The sequence below is a fragment of the Rhinoraja longicauda genome, chromosome 4 (assembly GCF_053455715.1).
Source record: "Rhinoraja longicauda isolate Sanriku21f chromosome 4, sRhiLon1.1, whole genome shotgun sequence".
NCBI classification, from domain to species: Eukaryota; Metazoa; Chordata; class Chondrichthyes; order Rajiformes; family Arhynchobatidae; genus Rhinoraja; species Rhinoraja longicauda.
Window position 1 is genome coordinate 5,278,483 of NC_135956.1, and position 16,741 is coordinate 5,295,223.

Here is a 16,741-nt window from a genome sequence, read left to right on the forward strand (position 1 = left end):
TGCAAGTAGAATAACAATAGAACCAAAACTAAAATGAAGTGGTGAATGGCCTCCTCCACTCTGTAACCATTCTGTGAAGCTCTTCCAAAAACATGGCGTTTCTGATTGTGTAAGTGTAAGGTAGATACTGCTACTGGTGTCTCGGAAACAACGCATGCATTTACATAGCACTCCTGAAAAACAATTGCTGCTTCTGAGCTTATCATCTCCTTGAACCCCAGTTTCTGGGTTCATGAACCTAATCTTAATTATTTTTCCTGGTCCCTATGCCAATGTAGGAATATTAGAAATATAAGCAGAAGTGGAACATTCACCCCCTTGTGATCATTACCGCCATTCAATAAGACCTCATCATTTTTCTCATTGCCACTTTCCTGCATCACCCCCTACTCCATCTTACACTTGATATCTGAAACCAAAGTCCTCCATGATCAAATCTGCCCCACACCTCCAACTGCCTACTCTGACCTTGCACCATTTATTTCCTCTACAATGTCCATAAGTACATATTGCTTCCTGAGTCCTTGCCAATCTGTCCCACAACTGAATGATTTGAATCTCTCTCTCTCTCTCCCTCCCTCCCTCCCTCCCTCCCTCCCTCCCTCCCTCCCTCCCTCCCTCCCTCCCTCCCTCCCTCCCTCGTTCGTTCCCTCGTTCGTTCCCTCGTTCGTTCCCTCCCTCCCTCCCTCCCTCCCTCCCTCGTTCGTTCCCTCGTTCGTTCCCTCGTTCGTTCCCTCCCTCCCTCCCTCCCTCGTTCGTTCCCTCGTTCGTTCCCTCGTTCGTTCCCTCGTTCGTTCCCTCGTTCGTTCCCTCGTTCGTTCCCTCGTTCGTTCCCTCGTTCCCTCCCTTACCTTCCTTCCCTCCCTTCCCTTCCCTCCCTCCCTTCCCTTCCCTCCCTCCTTCCCTCGTACCCTCCTTCTCTCCCTCCCTCATTCCCTCCCTCCCAAATTCTGCTCTAAATCCATTTACAAGTTTACAGATGACACTTTTATAGTGGGCTGGATTTTAAATAATGATGAGAGAGAGTGCAGGAAGAAGATAAAGAGATTGGTAACATTGTGTCACGACAAGAACCAGTCCCTCAATGTCAGTAAGACTAAGGAGTTAATTGTTGACTTCAGGAAACGAGGTGGTGTACTCATTCCATCTGCAACATTGATGGTCGAACGCTTTACGTTCATAGGCATAAATATCACAAACACCATATCCTAAACCAACTGCATTGAAAGTATGCGCAAGAAATCACATAACACCTCTATTTCCTCGGTAGACTGAGGAAGTTTGGCAAGTCTCCAGTGATTTACCAACTTCTACAGATGTCCCATAGAAAACATCCTATCATGATGCAATACGGTTTAGTTTGGCAACAGCTCTGCCCAAGACGACAAGACATTAGAGAGCTGTGGATGAAATTTCTGAAATATGAAATGAAATATGAAATACCTTTATTGTCATTGTACAAGAACAACGAGATTAAGATTGCAACCTCTGTATCGATGCTGTAAAAATAAATAAATAAGGTAAAAATAAAAATTAAAAATAAGGTAAAAGTACAAACAGGTATTAGCAGACTGATTCAGTGCAGTTATAGCTCATGGGAAAAAGCTATTTCACAGTCTGGAGGTGCGGGCGTAGAAGGCCTTATAACGTCTGCCAGATGGAAGGAGTTCAAACAGACGGTGGCACGGGTGTGTGGGGTCTTTACAGATGCTGGCGGCTTTCCTGAGGCAGCGTGCGTTGTATATGTCCTCCAGGGCTGGGAGCTGTATCCCAGTCATCGTCTGTGCTCTGGAGATGACCCGTTGAGGGGCTCTCCTATCTGCTGCTGTGCGGCTGAGATACCACACTAGAGATGCGGTATGTTAGGATGTAGGCCAGCCCATCATATAATCAGCCTATCTACTCATTGACTCTATCTGTACTTCACGCTGCCTTCAGAGAGCAGCTGACGTAATCAAAGACTAATTACACCCCAGTCATTTCCTCTTCTCCCCTCTCCCCTACGGGAGAAGATAGAGAGGAATGTACCTCGAGGTTCAGGAACAGCTTCTTTCCCACTCTCATCAGATGACTGAACCTCCTCTGGACCCTCTCCAGAGCCAGCACATCCTTCCTCAGATATGGTGTCCAAAATTGCTCACAATATTCCAAATGTGGCCTTACCAGTCCCTAATAGACCCTCAGCATTACATCCCTGTTTTTGAAAACAAGCCCTCTCGAAATAAATGCTGGCATTGAGTTCGCTTTCTTTACTACCGATTCAAATAGCAGATTAACCTCTTGAGAATCCTGCATCAGCACTCCCAAGTCCCTTTGCACCTCTGATTTCTGGATTCTCTCCCCATTTCGAAAATAATCTATGCCTTTACTCCTACTTCCAAAATGCATGACTCCACACTCTGCTACACTCTATTCCATCTGCCCCTCCTCTGCCCACTCTCCCAACCTGTCCAAGTCCTTCTATAGAGTGCCTGCTTTCTCTGCACTACCTGCCCCTCCACCTATTCTCATATCAGGCGCAAGCTTGGCCACAAAGCCTTCAATCCCCTCGTCCAAATCATTGATATACAACGTGAAGAGTAGCGGCCCCAGCACCGAGCTCTGCGGAACTCCGCTAGTCACTGGCAGCCAACCTGAAACAGCCCCCTTTATTGCCACTCTTTGCCTTCTGCCATCCAGCGTTAGTGTTAGTGTGTGGGGTGATCGTTGGTCGGCACGGACTCGGTGCGCTGAAGGGCCTGTTTCTATGCTGTATCTGTAAAGTTTACTATATTCTGCACTTTAAATGTTTTCTGTTTGCACCACCTGTTTTACTGAGGTCATCCTATTCGGCCCCCCCGACTCCATCAAATTGATAACAGGCAGTCTTGGAAGTCTATCCTGCCTAGTCAAACCGCATGTCAAAAACCTCGGCATGATATTTGACTCTGCATTAAAATTTGATAAGCAAGTCAACGCTGTGGTAAAAGCCAGCTTCTTCCAACTTCGTACCATAGCCAAAATCAAACCTTTCCTCCAATTCGACGACACAGAAAAAATCATTCACGCTTTCATTTCCTCCCGCCTAGACTACTGCAACTCCCTATACACTGGGATCAGCCAATCTTCCCTGTCCCGCCTGCAACTGGTCCAAAACGCCGCAGCGAGACTCCTGACGGGTACCCGTAAAAGGGACCACATCACCCCGATTCTGGCCTCTCTCCACTGGCTCCCTGTACGGTACAGAATCAACTTCAAGCTCCTCCTATTCACGTATAAAGCCCTAAATGGACACTCCCCCCCCCCACATCAAAAATCTTCTAACCCCCCTCTCTAACTCCAGGTCCCTCAGGTCGGCCGACTTGGGGCTACTCACTATCCCGCGGTCTAGGCTTAAGCTCAGGGGTGACCGCGCTTTTGCGGTTGCAGCTCCTAGACTGTGGAACAGCATCCCTCTCCCCATCAGAACTGCCCCCTCCATCGGCTCCTTTAAGTCCAGGCTCAAAACCTATTTCTACTCCCTAGCGTTTGAGGCTCATTGAGGAGGCGCTGTGAACTGTTTGCGTGCTACTGTATGTTTCATTTTTTTTCCATTGGAACCTAATCAGATGTACAGCACTTTGGTCAACGTGGGTTGTTTTTAAATGTGCTATACAAATAAAATTGACTTGACTTGACTTGACTTGTGCATGGCTTGATTGTTCACCTGTATAGTATGATGTGACTGGATAACATCTAGGTTTTGCACTGTATCTTGACACAAAAACAGACCAATAATAACAATACCTTTCCTCTGCTTTCTAGAAATATTGTAAGAAGGTTCTATTGTTGCGTAGTCAAGTTGAGTTTAGTATGGAACACTAAATTAGCATCTAATAAAATTGGCTGCTTGATTTTGTGTTTGCATAGACAATAGACAATAGACAATAGACAACAGAAGCAGGAGGAGGCTATTCGGCCCTTCGAGCCAGCACCGCCATTCAATGTGATCATGGCTGATCATTCTCAATCAGTACCCCGTTCCTGCCTTCTCCCCATACCCGCTGACTCCGCTATCCTTAAGAGCTCTATCTAGCTCTCTCTTGAAAGCATTCAGAGAATTGGCCTCCACTGCCTTCTGAGGCAGAGAATTCCACAGATTCACAACTCTCTGACTGAAAAAGGTTTTCCTCGTCTCAGTTCTAAATGGCCTACCCCTTATTCTTAAACTGGACATCCAAAGTGGACCCAAGGTTTAGTGTGGAACTTTGGCAAGTGGGGAATTTGTGTTGCGGCTATTATTTTATCACTTGTGGCTGAGGTTTCCACAGATAGCCTGAGAGGTAAGGGTTGGTGACCATTGATTTCTCTCTTCCTCTGCTGCTGCTCAACTGGCTGTTCTTGGAATGCAGGAGACTCCAGACAACAGCATGGGAGTGGGAATCTGTAACTTGCAGCATTTCACAGAACCCACATTGCCAAATACCGTGAGGCTCCACCAGAGCAGTTCAGATAAACGCAGCCTTGTTATAGCATGTCACTGGTGTTTCATATTAAATTCATTTGGCAACACGACTTAAGTGCATAATGCTGTACCAGGATCGAAGGGGTTGCACTGATCAGTGCATTCGGCCCGAGTCCACTTCGCCATTCAATCATGGTGGAATCTCTGCCTCCAAATCCCATGTTCCTGCCTTCTCCCTACAGCCCTTGACACCTGTTCTAATTAATAATTTGTCTATCTCTGACTTAAATATATCCACTGACTTGGCCTCCACAGCCCTCTTTGGCAATGAGTTCCACAGATTAACTACCCTCTGACTAAAGAAGTTCCTCCTCACTTCCTTTCCAAAAGAGCACCCTTTAATTCTGAGGCTGTGACCTCTGGTCCTATATGTCATACCTCACTTTACCTTTCGGTGATTAATTTTTTGATGATTGGGGAGAAATGGTTCTCTGGATTTATGGCTGATTTTCCAATTTGCCTTTATCATCAAGCAAGGTGGTTCGGCCAGAACAAATACATATTAAATCTGGCCTTCCTCTCTTGTCTGTGAAATTTTAAAAAAAAAGTACTTTGTGACTATAATTAATGCATAAGGTCATATTGCAAAGTTTACAAAATGGTGAAAATAAAAGTCGGAGACTGCTGCAAAAGGGTGATTCAAGAGTGGAGTTGATAATCTGTCTTCTGAGTGCCCTGAACACTTGGACTGTGTATCAAATATGAGATTACTCCAAGCCACTGTGAGGCTAAATTGAAGATATCTATCAGACGGCTAAAAAAATGTTGATATTGATTTTTAGCAGCACATTCGTGTCAGCTCTTTCCTTTCATTAAGACTTAACACACCTTTGAGTGGAACATTTTGCTATATTGGCACAGAAATGACCATGACCCACACAGGGCAGGGTCATGGTTGCAATATTTATTGGAATACTGCCAAAGATCAATTCATGATGCACAAGGACTATCAAAGAAGGGCCTGAAGAAGGGTCTCGACCCGAAACGTCACCCATTCCTTCTCTCCTGAGATGCTGCCTGACCTGCTGAGTTACTCCAGCATTTTGTGAATAAGGACTATCAAATCTCCATTTGGTTTTTGTAAATAAACTTGGTGATATCTGGTGCATGCATCACACCTGGTTTTGTTATTGGAAAACGTGGCTAAATTTCTACATATTTTTTATTGTACCACATCATAAACCACCAGTTGCATGAATCTTTGAAATGTTTCCTCTTATTTCCTCCCTTCGATTTGATCTACCTCATTGGAGACCTTTTGAAAATCTTTAATCGGGCTTTGTCAGATTTCAATTTTATATCTGTGCACTAAATGTTGTACTCTTTATCCTTCATCTGTACACTGTGTTTGGCTTGATTATATCCATGTATATATATATATATATATATATATATACTTATTTATTTTAAATTTTTATTGGACTGGATAGTACACAAGCAAAAGCTTTTCACTGTATGTCAGTATGACAATAATAAACTAAACTAATAATGTTCACATCAAATTAACATTAATGCAGTCACTGGGTAACATAGAACCCATTTTGCTTCAATTCACACATGAACATACTGCTGATTTCTGATTAAGTTATTTGAATGAAACTAAATGCCTTCAGTGCAATAATTTTTCTAATTCTGCGTGATTTTAGTAAGCAAAGGTTTTTGTTTGGTCAACTAACAAGAAAAGGTCTGAAGATGGGGCCCAACCCAATATGTCACCCATCCTTTTTCTCCAGAGATACTGCCTAACCCGCTGAGTTACTCCAGCACTTTGTGTCTATCTTCAGTTCTGTAGTTCGTTTCTACTCAAGATAATTATAATTATTGAGTATGCTCGGTCCGCATTACTCAACACCTGCGCTCGGTCCGCATTGCTCAACATCAGCATTGACCAAACTGATCTCCCGGTGGCTGAGCACTTCAACTCCCCCTCCCATTCCCTGTCTGACCTTTCTGTCATGGGCCTCCTCCAGTGCCATAGTGAGGCCCACCGGAAATTGGAGGAACAGCACCTCATATTTCGCCTGGGCAGCTTGCAGTGGTATGAACATCGATTTCTCCAACTTTAGATAGTTCCTCTGTCCCTCTCTTCCCCTCCTCCTTCCCAGATCTCCCTCTATCTTCCTGTCTCCACATATATCCTTCCTTTGTCCCGCCCCCCTGACATCAGTCTGAAGAAGGTTCTCGACCCGAAACATCACCCATTCCTTCTGTCCTGAGATGCTGCCTGACCTGCTGAGTTACTCCAGCATTTTTGTGAATAAATACCTTCGATCTGCAGTTATTTTCTTATATTATAATTATTGATGTCGTCCCAAATGCACCATGAGGGAAAGTAGATTGTATTAAACTTCAACAAAGAGAATATGTCAACAATAATGGTCAGGAATAAATAAGAAATTAGATATATGGCTGGAGGTTAAAAGAATTTTCACTATCTTATCTGTTTACTTAAAAATGTCTCCACTTTTAAACATATATATTTGTTGAACTACTGGTTCTGAAGTCTAATTTGAGATGTTCATTTTTGCAGCTTATCAGCTTCAAAGTTGTCCTGACCCCCGTCCATTTCGAAATGGTTTTGTTATTGGATATGATTTATCAGTGGGACGAACCATATTGTTTGACTGTCTCCTTGGCTACACATTAATTGGCGAACCAGCACTCACTTGCCTTCATGGAATAAGTCGTAACTGGAACCATCCAATGCCAAGATGCGAAGGTATGTAATACACAAATCTAAGCTCCACGCTTTTGCTACAAGTGTGCGGTGTGTATATGTTTGTGTTGTTATTTTACTCATATACTTGTATACTTTCTCCACTTGATAACCCCAATTATTTACTTGCATCTGCAGGATTAGTTTTTTTAAAGAAGTAGCGTTTTTTTTTTTGCATACAGTGAGTTATTTATTGTAAGTTGGTATGTTTCATTAGATAGCCAGATAATACTTTGACTTTGGGTTTGTTTTTCTTATTTGAGCGCTTATCCTGGAGTTTTCGCACAAGTACTTTGTGTTTTAATTGTAATTTTAATGTTACCCATTATTGAGATCCACCACTGATTCGATTTTGGAAGCAAAGCCACGTTGAGCATTGTATCTAAGAAGCTAACTGTTGACACAGTGCTTCCAGTGTTTGTTTAGGTGCGCACTAACAACTGGCCTCAGCTATCAGTTCAAAAAAGAAAGCCTTGTTAAAAGAAGATCCTGGTTTCAAGCACACCTAAAGAAATAATCTTGAGGTTATACCTGGTTCCCAATTATTTGTTAGTATTGAGGCTGTATGCCAATTTTATTTTGTCAGATTTTTTATTCAATGCCAACATGTTTCAGGAGATCACTATTCTCTTCCCGAAACTCATTAGTTTCCATGACTTTCTTGGTAAATACACACGAGAAGTATTCATTTAAGGCCAAGCTCATCTCCCATGGTTCCATACATAGCCAATCTCATTGGTCCTTAAGAGCACCTACTCTCACCCAGTTAACATTTTGCTGTTGGTCTACTTATAGAACTTCTATGGATTCGCCTTTAATTTATAATTAAAGGATTAATCCATAACAGGCAACTAGTGTTTTTCATTGAAGCAACTTTTCTACTTTAATATTAAGTATTTAAAACAGATCAAAATACCAACTCAGCTCTTAACAAACCTAAATATATATTAAAATTACAACTGGTTTGGGTCAGTTTAATTTATTGTCACGTGTACCGAGGTAGAGTGAAAAGCTTTTGCTGCGGGCTAACCAGTCAGCAGACCCAACTAGTTTACATGGGTATTTTCTTACCATGGGCTTCCAGTGTTTGTTTAGGTGCGCACTAACAACTGGCCTCCACTATCAGTTCAAAAAAGAAAGCTTTGTTAAAAAAAGATCCTGGTTTCAAGCACACCTAAAGAAATAATCTTGAGGTTGTACCTGGTTCCCAATTATTTGTATCCAAATCAGGTCAGGTTAATTTTCCCTCGTGCCACAACTTTTCTGCACTCCTCTGACATTTCTTGCGTACATACTGGTTTCCATGACGTCATAACTTTTGCGTTGGATCTCAAAAATACTTAGACTGGGGAAATCTGAAATTAACAAAACTGTTGGAAACATTCAGCAGGTTTGGTGGCATCTGTAACAAGAGAGACAAGGTCCAGATCATAGGCCCCTCCGTAACTTGGAATAAGAGTAAAGAGGTTAGTTTTGAGTTGCAGAGAGTGTTGGGTAGGACAAAGGGAGTATCTGGGAAAGGGTGAGGCCAGGGTTGCCGTGTGTTAGTTGTATGTCAGTGGGTTAATGACAATGGTTAGCAAGTGACTGTATGAATGAATGAATAAGTTTATTGGCCAAGTATGTGCATATACAAGGAATGTGCCTTGGTGCTCCGCTCACAAATGACAACACAAACATACAGTTAACAATTAAGAATAAAGCATAAACACATCAAAACGATAAGGATACAACATTACGGTCTAAACATGTGGGTGAGAAAAAAAACAGAGCAAAAAAGTGACGACAGCCTTTGGTTATTGAGTACAACTATCACTCGTGGAAAAAGAAACTCGTGACAAAGAAGTGTGAAATGCATCACTGCCAGATATGTCCAGCAAGTCTCACTGGGCTAATGGAGAGAGAAGAACTGAGCCAATATCACCGATGGATGATTGCCAGTGGAATTACGAGTGGAATTGGAGTAGGATGGAAAGATAGATCAGCCATGATTGAATGGCAGGGAAGACATGATGGCCTAAATGGCCTAATTCTGCTCCTCTCACGTATGAAATGGATAGCAGTGGTATAGGGTGAATCAGCGTGGAAACAGGCTCTGCGGCCCAACTTGCCCACACTGTCCAACAAGGTCCCACCGTCCAACAATGTCATAACAAGAGGAATTGAGTATAGGAGCAAAGAGGTCCTTCTGCAGTTGTACAGGGCCCTAGTGAGACCACACCTGGAGTATTGTGTGCAGTTTTGGTCTCCAAATTTGAGGAAGGATATTCTTGCTATTGAGGGCGTGCAGCGTAGGTTTACTAGGTTAATTCCCGGAATGGCGGGACTGTCGTATGTTGAAAGACTGGAGCGACTAGGCTTGTATACACTGGAATTTAGAAGGATGAGAGGAGATCTTATCGAAACATATAAGATTATTAAGGGGTTGGACACGTTAGAGGCAGGAAACATGTTCCCAATGTTGGGGGAGTCCAGAACAAGGGGCCACAGTTTAAGAATAAGGGGTAGGCCATTTAGAACTGAGATGAGGAAAAACTTTTTCAGTCAGAGAGTTGTGAATCTGTGGAATTCTCTGCCTCAGAAGGCAGTGGAGGCCAATTCTCTGAATGCATTCAAGAGAGAGCTAGATAGAGCTCTTAAGGATAGCGGAGTCAGGGGGTATGGGGAGAAGGCAGGAACGGGGTACTGATTGAGAATGATCAGCCATGATCACATTGAATGGCGGTGCTGGCTCGAAGGGCCGAATGGCCTCCTCCTGCACCTATTGTCTATTGTCTATTGTCTATTGTCCCAGCTACACTAGTCCCACTGGCCTGCGCTTGGTCTATATCCCTCCTATCCTATCCATGCACCTGTCTAACTGTCTCTTAAACGATGGGATAGTCCCAGCCTCTACTACCTCTTCTGGCAGCTTGTGGGATGATGGTGAGAACAGAGGAATTATATCCTTGCTTTGCCTAGGAGGAAAGGTAACAGTGGCAGTTGCGCTTTCTGTGGATAGTTTCTCCTGCAATCTTTACCAAAATCTCTTCCATTTACTTTCATGTCCATAAGCTCTTAATTGGAGACCAAATAAGTAGAAAATTGTTTCACAAACCAGGCATTACTTTAAACACTTCTTTCAGATGCACAATCTATGTTTTTTTTTTATAGATAAAGCTCCATTAAACCATGCATATGGTAATTCTAAGGCAATCGCGTTTATTGTAATTACACCCCTGTCACTTCGCTTTTGGTATTATGAGGGAGAACATCTATAAAACATAATTTAGAAAGATGCCCAAGGGAAAAGGACTACAAGTAGAAACATCACAATTTCATCAATCTGATCTTGCACATTTTTGTAGCTGTTATTATTTGAAATAAAAATGGGTGAATAAATTCATGTCTAACTAATTGTTTTTGTTGCTTTTCAAGCTCTCTGTGGAGGCAATATTACTGCACTAAATGGCACCATCTATTCTCCTGGGTACCCTGATGAGTACCCAAACTTTCAGGACTGCTTTTGGATTGTTAAAGTCCCTCCTGGCCATGGAATCTACATTAATTTTACCGTCTTGCAAACTGAACCTATATATGATTTCATTACAGTGTGGTAAGCCAATATTTTTCTCATGGTGATTTATTGAGGCTGTTGTAAAATTACAGCCATATGTTACAACTCTGTACCTCTGTCGGAAAGATCTTTATTTCTCAGATGGTCCACTGTGAGCGAGGATGGAGGATGACTCTTTCTCGGGTGTTTGTAAAATTTACGTTCCTCCCCTAAATATCTGTCTGATTGATATCATTGACTATTGTGAACAAGCACAACTTTGTTGAAATTATGTCAGGCAGCAACTGTGAAGAAAGAAATAGGGTTCAGATCAATCATAACTTGGAAAAGGTTAGAGGTAAATCACATTTTAAGTCGCTGAGAGAAGGGCAAGGGAAGGAGAAGGAGAAAATAAAGGGAAAGTAAGGAAAAGGCAGGAAAGTTTAATTAACGAAATGGATCGCGACAAGGATGAAAGATTATGATAATGGGACAAGTAAGGGAATTAAAAAATAACCTGAAAATGTTAAGCCAATAATTGTCTGAAATTACTGCTGAAAAGTAGAGTGAATGCTGCAAATTAAAATTAAAATGACAAATTAGTTTATGATCATGATACGGTGCCTTGTGAAGATAGAATTCATTAAGATGGAAGGTGAAGTAGATTGACCTGAAAACTAAACAAAGGAAAACTGAAAAAGTTTGAGTCCGTTGACTATGATGGATTGGGGAACTTCATTGAAAGGCATTTTGGTGGATGGGCATTGCCTAACATTTAAGAAACAAATGCAGGAGCTGCAACAATGACATATTCCTCTCGCGAGTAAGAAGCACAAAATAAAATGTAAACCAACCATGGCTAATGAAAGAGGTTAAGGGTAATATTAGAGAAAATGAGGAAATGGAAAGAGTTGCGAGAAGTAGCAAGCCTCTGGAATATTAGTTTATTCAACAAAGTTGGGATTGATTAATAAAGTAAAAACAGACTTAGCAATGTAACCTTTTTATCCCATTGCATAAAATTTTTGTTTAAACAATACAGTTTATTTTCACCCCAACATAAGTCCCATATTCAGCTTAACTTGAGATTGTGGCATAGCAATTATATGGTAGAAAAGTAAGATTTCTTGAACTTTTTTTTAAAAAGTCAGGTGAATTATAATTAACATAAAAATTAACAAAGTGATGGAGTGAGTGAAGGATTTTGTTGGTACAAGTTGAAGAAATTGAATGTATGATTTTCTGCAGAAGCTAATTTGAAAAAACAAAGGAGATAAATAAGAAATGCTTCCTCTGTTTATGCATTATGGAGATATTTGATACTTCAAGACAGATATTCCAAATATTTCAACCAAATGTTGTCCAGCAAGGGAGGTGAGAATAAATCAAAGGCTAGAACTGGTTGAAAATATCAAATGCTCAGAGATGCCGTGGAAAATAAAATAAGTTAATCCACTCAAATGACTATTATTGTGGATTGAAGATGATAAATATGGCACAGGCCTAAATATTATACATGATTTGTTAATGAGGAAAATGATTGTGTAATTGGGAAAGATCAAATTTGAGTGATGATCACATGAAGACTGATGTGAGTGTCAGTTCATTAATTTTTCAGTGCTATACACTTCTATATCAGACTTTGAAGAAAGTACATAGGAATGGTCCTTTAAAAGAACGTTTGCATATACATTTCAATGAACTGATCGTGAACTAAATTAATGATGAGTGGATGTGTTGTGCATCGATGAATCTTAAAGTAGTAAAGAATATTAAGACCGTGATTAGAGGCATGTAGTTTGGGGCCTTGTAGTGGTTGTGTCTCATTCTTAAAGAAAAAATGACAGAAAATGACAGAAAAAATGACAGAAATGAAATAAGGTTCATCATATTTAATTTGAAATAATAACATGCAATATTATTTCAATATTAATAGTTTCAATATTAATTGTACTAACCTGTTTGGTAGAAATTACTATTAATTTAACAAAGGCATTTAATATTTCAAATAAATAACTCCATGATGAAAGATATGACATTTACTAAAATTGCATATGTGACTACAAGCAAATGATTTTTTTTGTGATTGGCATCTCTAAAACATTTATAAACTAGATTTACAATTTTAAAAAATGTTTAATATCACAAAAAATCATACTAAAGTTAAAAAAATAAAATTTATGCATTAGATTAGCCGGCCAGGCCTTTAAACACCTTAAGTAGTTTCTAGGACAATGATCCACCATATACATAAACATCAAGAAATGATATGCCATAAAGAGAATGGTCCATTATGGTTTTCTGAATGATAGGTGGTTTGGGAACTTTTAATTGGTATTATGTTTGGCACAGACATTGTTGATCATAGGGCCTGTTCCTGTGCTGTATTGTTCTATGGTTTTGTTCCTTCCTAGTATCAGTGGAGAAGGTCAAGAGCTTCAGGTTCCGAGGTGTAAATATCAACAACAGTTTGTCCTGGTCCCATCACGGCCAAGAATTCATTTCCTCCCGCCTAGACTACTGCAACTCCCTATACACTGGGATCAGCCAATCATCCCTGTCCCGCCTGCAATTGGTCCAAAATGCCGCAGCGAGACTCCTGAAGGGTATCCGTAAAAGGGACCACATCACCCCGATTCTGGCCTCTCTCCACTGGCTCCCAGTACGGTACAGAATCAACTTCAAGCTCCTCCTATTCACATATAAAGCCCTAAACGGGCTTGCCCCCCCCCCATATCAAAAATCTTCTAACCCACCACTCTATCTCCAGGTCCCTCAGGTCGGCCGACTTGGGGCTACTGACTATCCCACGGTCTAGGCTTAAGCTCAGGGGTGACCGCGCTTTTGCGGTTGCAGCTCCTAGGCTGTGGAACAGCATCCCTCTCCCCATCAAAACTGCCCCCTCCATCCACTCCTTTAAGTCCAGGCTCAAAACCTATTTCTACTCCCTAGCGTTTGAGGCTCTCTGAGGGGGCGCTGTGAACTGTTTATGTATGTGCTGTTATGTTTGTGTGCCATTGTATGCTCGTTCTTAGTACCTGAACTGATGTACAGCACTTTAGTCAACATGGGTTGTTTTTAAATGTGCTATACAAATAAAATTGACTTGACTTGACTTGAAGAAAGAATTCTGTCACCTCTACTTTCTAGATGGCTTAGGAAATTAGACACGTCTGCAATGACCCTTTCCAATTCCTACTGATGCTCTCTGAAAAGCATTCTATCCAGATAAAAGGTATCACAAAAAGCTGGAGTAACTCAGCAGGTCAGGCAGCATCTAGGAGAGAGGGAATGGGTGATGTTTCGGGTCGAGACCCTTCTTCGGATGGGTCTCTCCTAGATGCTGCCTGACCTGCTGAGTTACTCCAGCTTTTTGTGACACCTTCGATTAGTACCAGCTTCTGCAGATATTTTCCTATCCCTCTCTCCTAGATGCTGCCTGACCTGCTGAGTTACTCCAGCGTTTTGTGATACCTTCGATTTGTACCAGCATCTGCAGTTATTTTCCTATTCTATCCGGATGCATCACAGCTTCATATGGCAACTGCTTTGCCCAAGACTGCAAGAGATTGCAGAGAGTTATCAATACAACCTCGTCCAGTACAAAAACAAGCCTCCTTCCCCCCTCCTCCCCTTACTCCCAATCAGCTCCATCTATTGTTCACATTGTTTGGGAAAGCATCTGACATAATCAACGCCTCCTCACAGCCTGATCATTTCCTCTTCTTCTATCTCTGCCTCTTTACCTTATTTTCTCCTCCAGGATGTTCAGTCAATCTCATCTTGTTAAATAAACACTTGGTTATCCACCGTAATAGCACTTCAGTTCTTTTTTCTTTAGTGTTCACGCGATAACAGTCCTGTGAATTACCCCCCCCTGGATGTTTGTGATGTTGAAAGGTGATATATAAATGAAAATTGTTGCTGTTGTTTATGGTTTTACGTGAAGCTTGAATTGTTAAGTGCTCGGAAGCAGAAGTATTCCCCATGAAGTTAAATGATACTGTTACTTGTGATTTGTGTTTGATTCTGCTGAAGGTTCACAGCCTAAAAGGATGCTCATATTTTTCTTAATTAGGGATGGGCCAGAGCAAACTGCTCCTCAGATTGGACAATTCAGTGGAAATACAGCTCTGGAATCTGTCTACAGCACATCAAATCAGATTCTTATCAAATTCCACAGTGATTTTACAACAGGCGGCTTCTTCATCCTCAGTTACCATGGTTGGTTAATGCTCAGCATTCACACTTTTCTTTACTTAGATAGAATTAAGTTATTTGGCTTCAAGTTACTTAATATAAAGCCTGGTCTATGTGCATTCAGATGGAATGATGTTTAAATGCAGTACAATTACTCTATGAAACTAAGGTATTTCCCAAAGGAAAAATGAGATTTAAGGAAATTAACACAGAGTGGGAGACTTTCTGACGCACTTCCTGCCCAATTCTTAAAATTGGCAGCCGTTGCATTTGCACTCCATGTCTACAATTCAGCATCAGTCCAGTCATGCAATCAAATTTCTTAAAATGAGTACAACAAATGCTTGCTTCTGTAAGGCAAAGAAAGATTATCTGTCTGATGCTAGTTGTTTCCTCTTTAACTATGTGAGTTTGATTTCAGAAATAAGGTCATAAAGTCAAAAGTGATAGGAGCAGAATTAGACCATTCAGCCCATCAGGTCTACTCTGCCATTCAATCATGGCTGATCTATCTCTCCCTCCTAACCCCATTCTCCTGCCTTCTCCCCATTACCCCTGACACCCACATAATACTGGACTCTGATCCCCCATTTTTACCTAGTGTTTTAGCTAGCATTATGAGTATGGCACATTGTTAGCTCTCCCACCATAAACATGAAGTGCTATGATCATTCTTGCAAGCACCAATGGACAGCGACAGTTTTGACACCTAACCCCTGCCCAATCTTAGCATCCATATCCATCTTGGATGAGGACATTTTACCTCTTTGTCGTAGACCATTTCTGTGGTACTGAAAATGGCTCAGAACACACCAAATTACTGGCAGGACACTCATCCTTTTTTTAAAGTTTAGTTTAGAGATACAGCACAGAAACAGGCCCTTCGGCCCAACGGGTCCGCGCCGACAAGCAATCCCCGCACATTAACACTATCCTACAACCACAAGGGACAATTGTTTTTACATTTACCAAGCCAATTAATTTGTATGTCTTTGGAATGTGGGAGGAACCCGAAGATCTCAGGGAAAACCCACGCAGGTCACGGGGAGAACGTGCAAACTCCGTACAGACAGCGCCCCTAGTCAGGATCGAACCTGAGTCTCCGGCGCTGCATTTGCTGTAAGGTAGCAGCTCTACCGCTGCACCACTGTGCCACCCACAGTTTGAGTAGGAGAATGCTCTACCTTGTATAAATGAGGTATGGGATAAATTTGCCCTTCAACATAACAATCAGTGACATGCCCTGCTCCCATCCACAACCAACCCGTCTCTCCTGCCCTAATAAACTCTGATGGTTTAAAAATGTCCTGATCTTGTAGTCTCGAGTATCACAGTACTGCTCATTGGGAATACGAGGTACAGATTGAATGACTATCTGACCAATATTCCAAGCGAATGCAAATCACAAAATGATACTTTGTTAACACCAGCTCGCATGACTTTCCTTCAATAGTTGGATATCAGCTTCAAGAATGAGATTAGTTCTAAACCATTCCTTAAACTACTATTGAACTACTAGTTTTGCATTTTACATTTACCACATTTGCAGTCCTATATATTTGCATGTTCATAATTGTGAAGTGGAAATTAATGTTTAGTTGTTTGCACTAAGCTTGCACTTCATTGAGGAATTCTGGAAATGGTCTGCAATATGTGGCTAAACGTGATAAAACATTTTCGCCCCATCAAATAAGATTACAATTCCACCTCATATAGTCAATAAGATATAATGCAAATTAATCCGTGACCGAGAATAAATAATAGGATGGCACGGTGGCGCAGCGGTAGAATTGCTGCCTTACAGCAC

The 16,741-nt window shown here is 41.4% G+C and overlaps 1 protein-coding gene across 2 annotated transcripts in view; it reads left to right on the forward strand.

The window, feature by feature from the left end:
- The window catches only part of csmd3b (CUB and Sushi multiple domains 3b), a 1,698,079-nt gene that overhangs the window by 1,532,256 nt on the left and 149,082 nt on the right, over positions 1 to 16,741 (forward strand). For both annotated transcript variants that reach the window (XM_078397138.1, XM_078397139.1), the window contains exons 42-44: positions 7,014 to 7,202; positions 10,617 to 10,794; positions 14,813 to 14,958. In XM_078397138.1, coding sequence (XP_078253264.1) covers positions 7,014 to 7,202; positions 10,617 to 10,794; positions 14,813 to 14,958 — 513 coding nt within the window. The remainder of the gene's footprint in view (positions 1 to 7,013; positions 7,203 to 10,616; positions 10,795 to 14,812; positions 14,959 to 16,741) is intronic.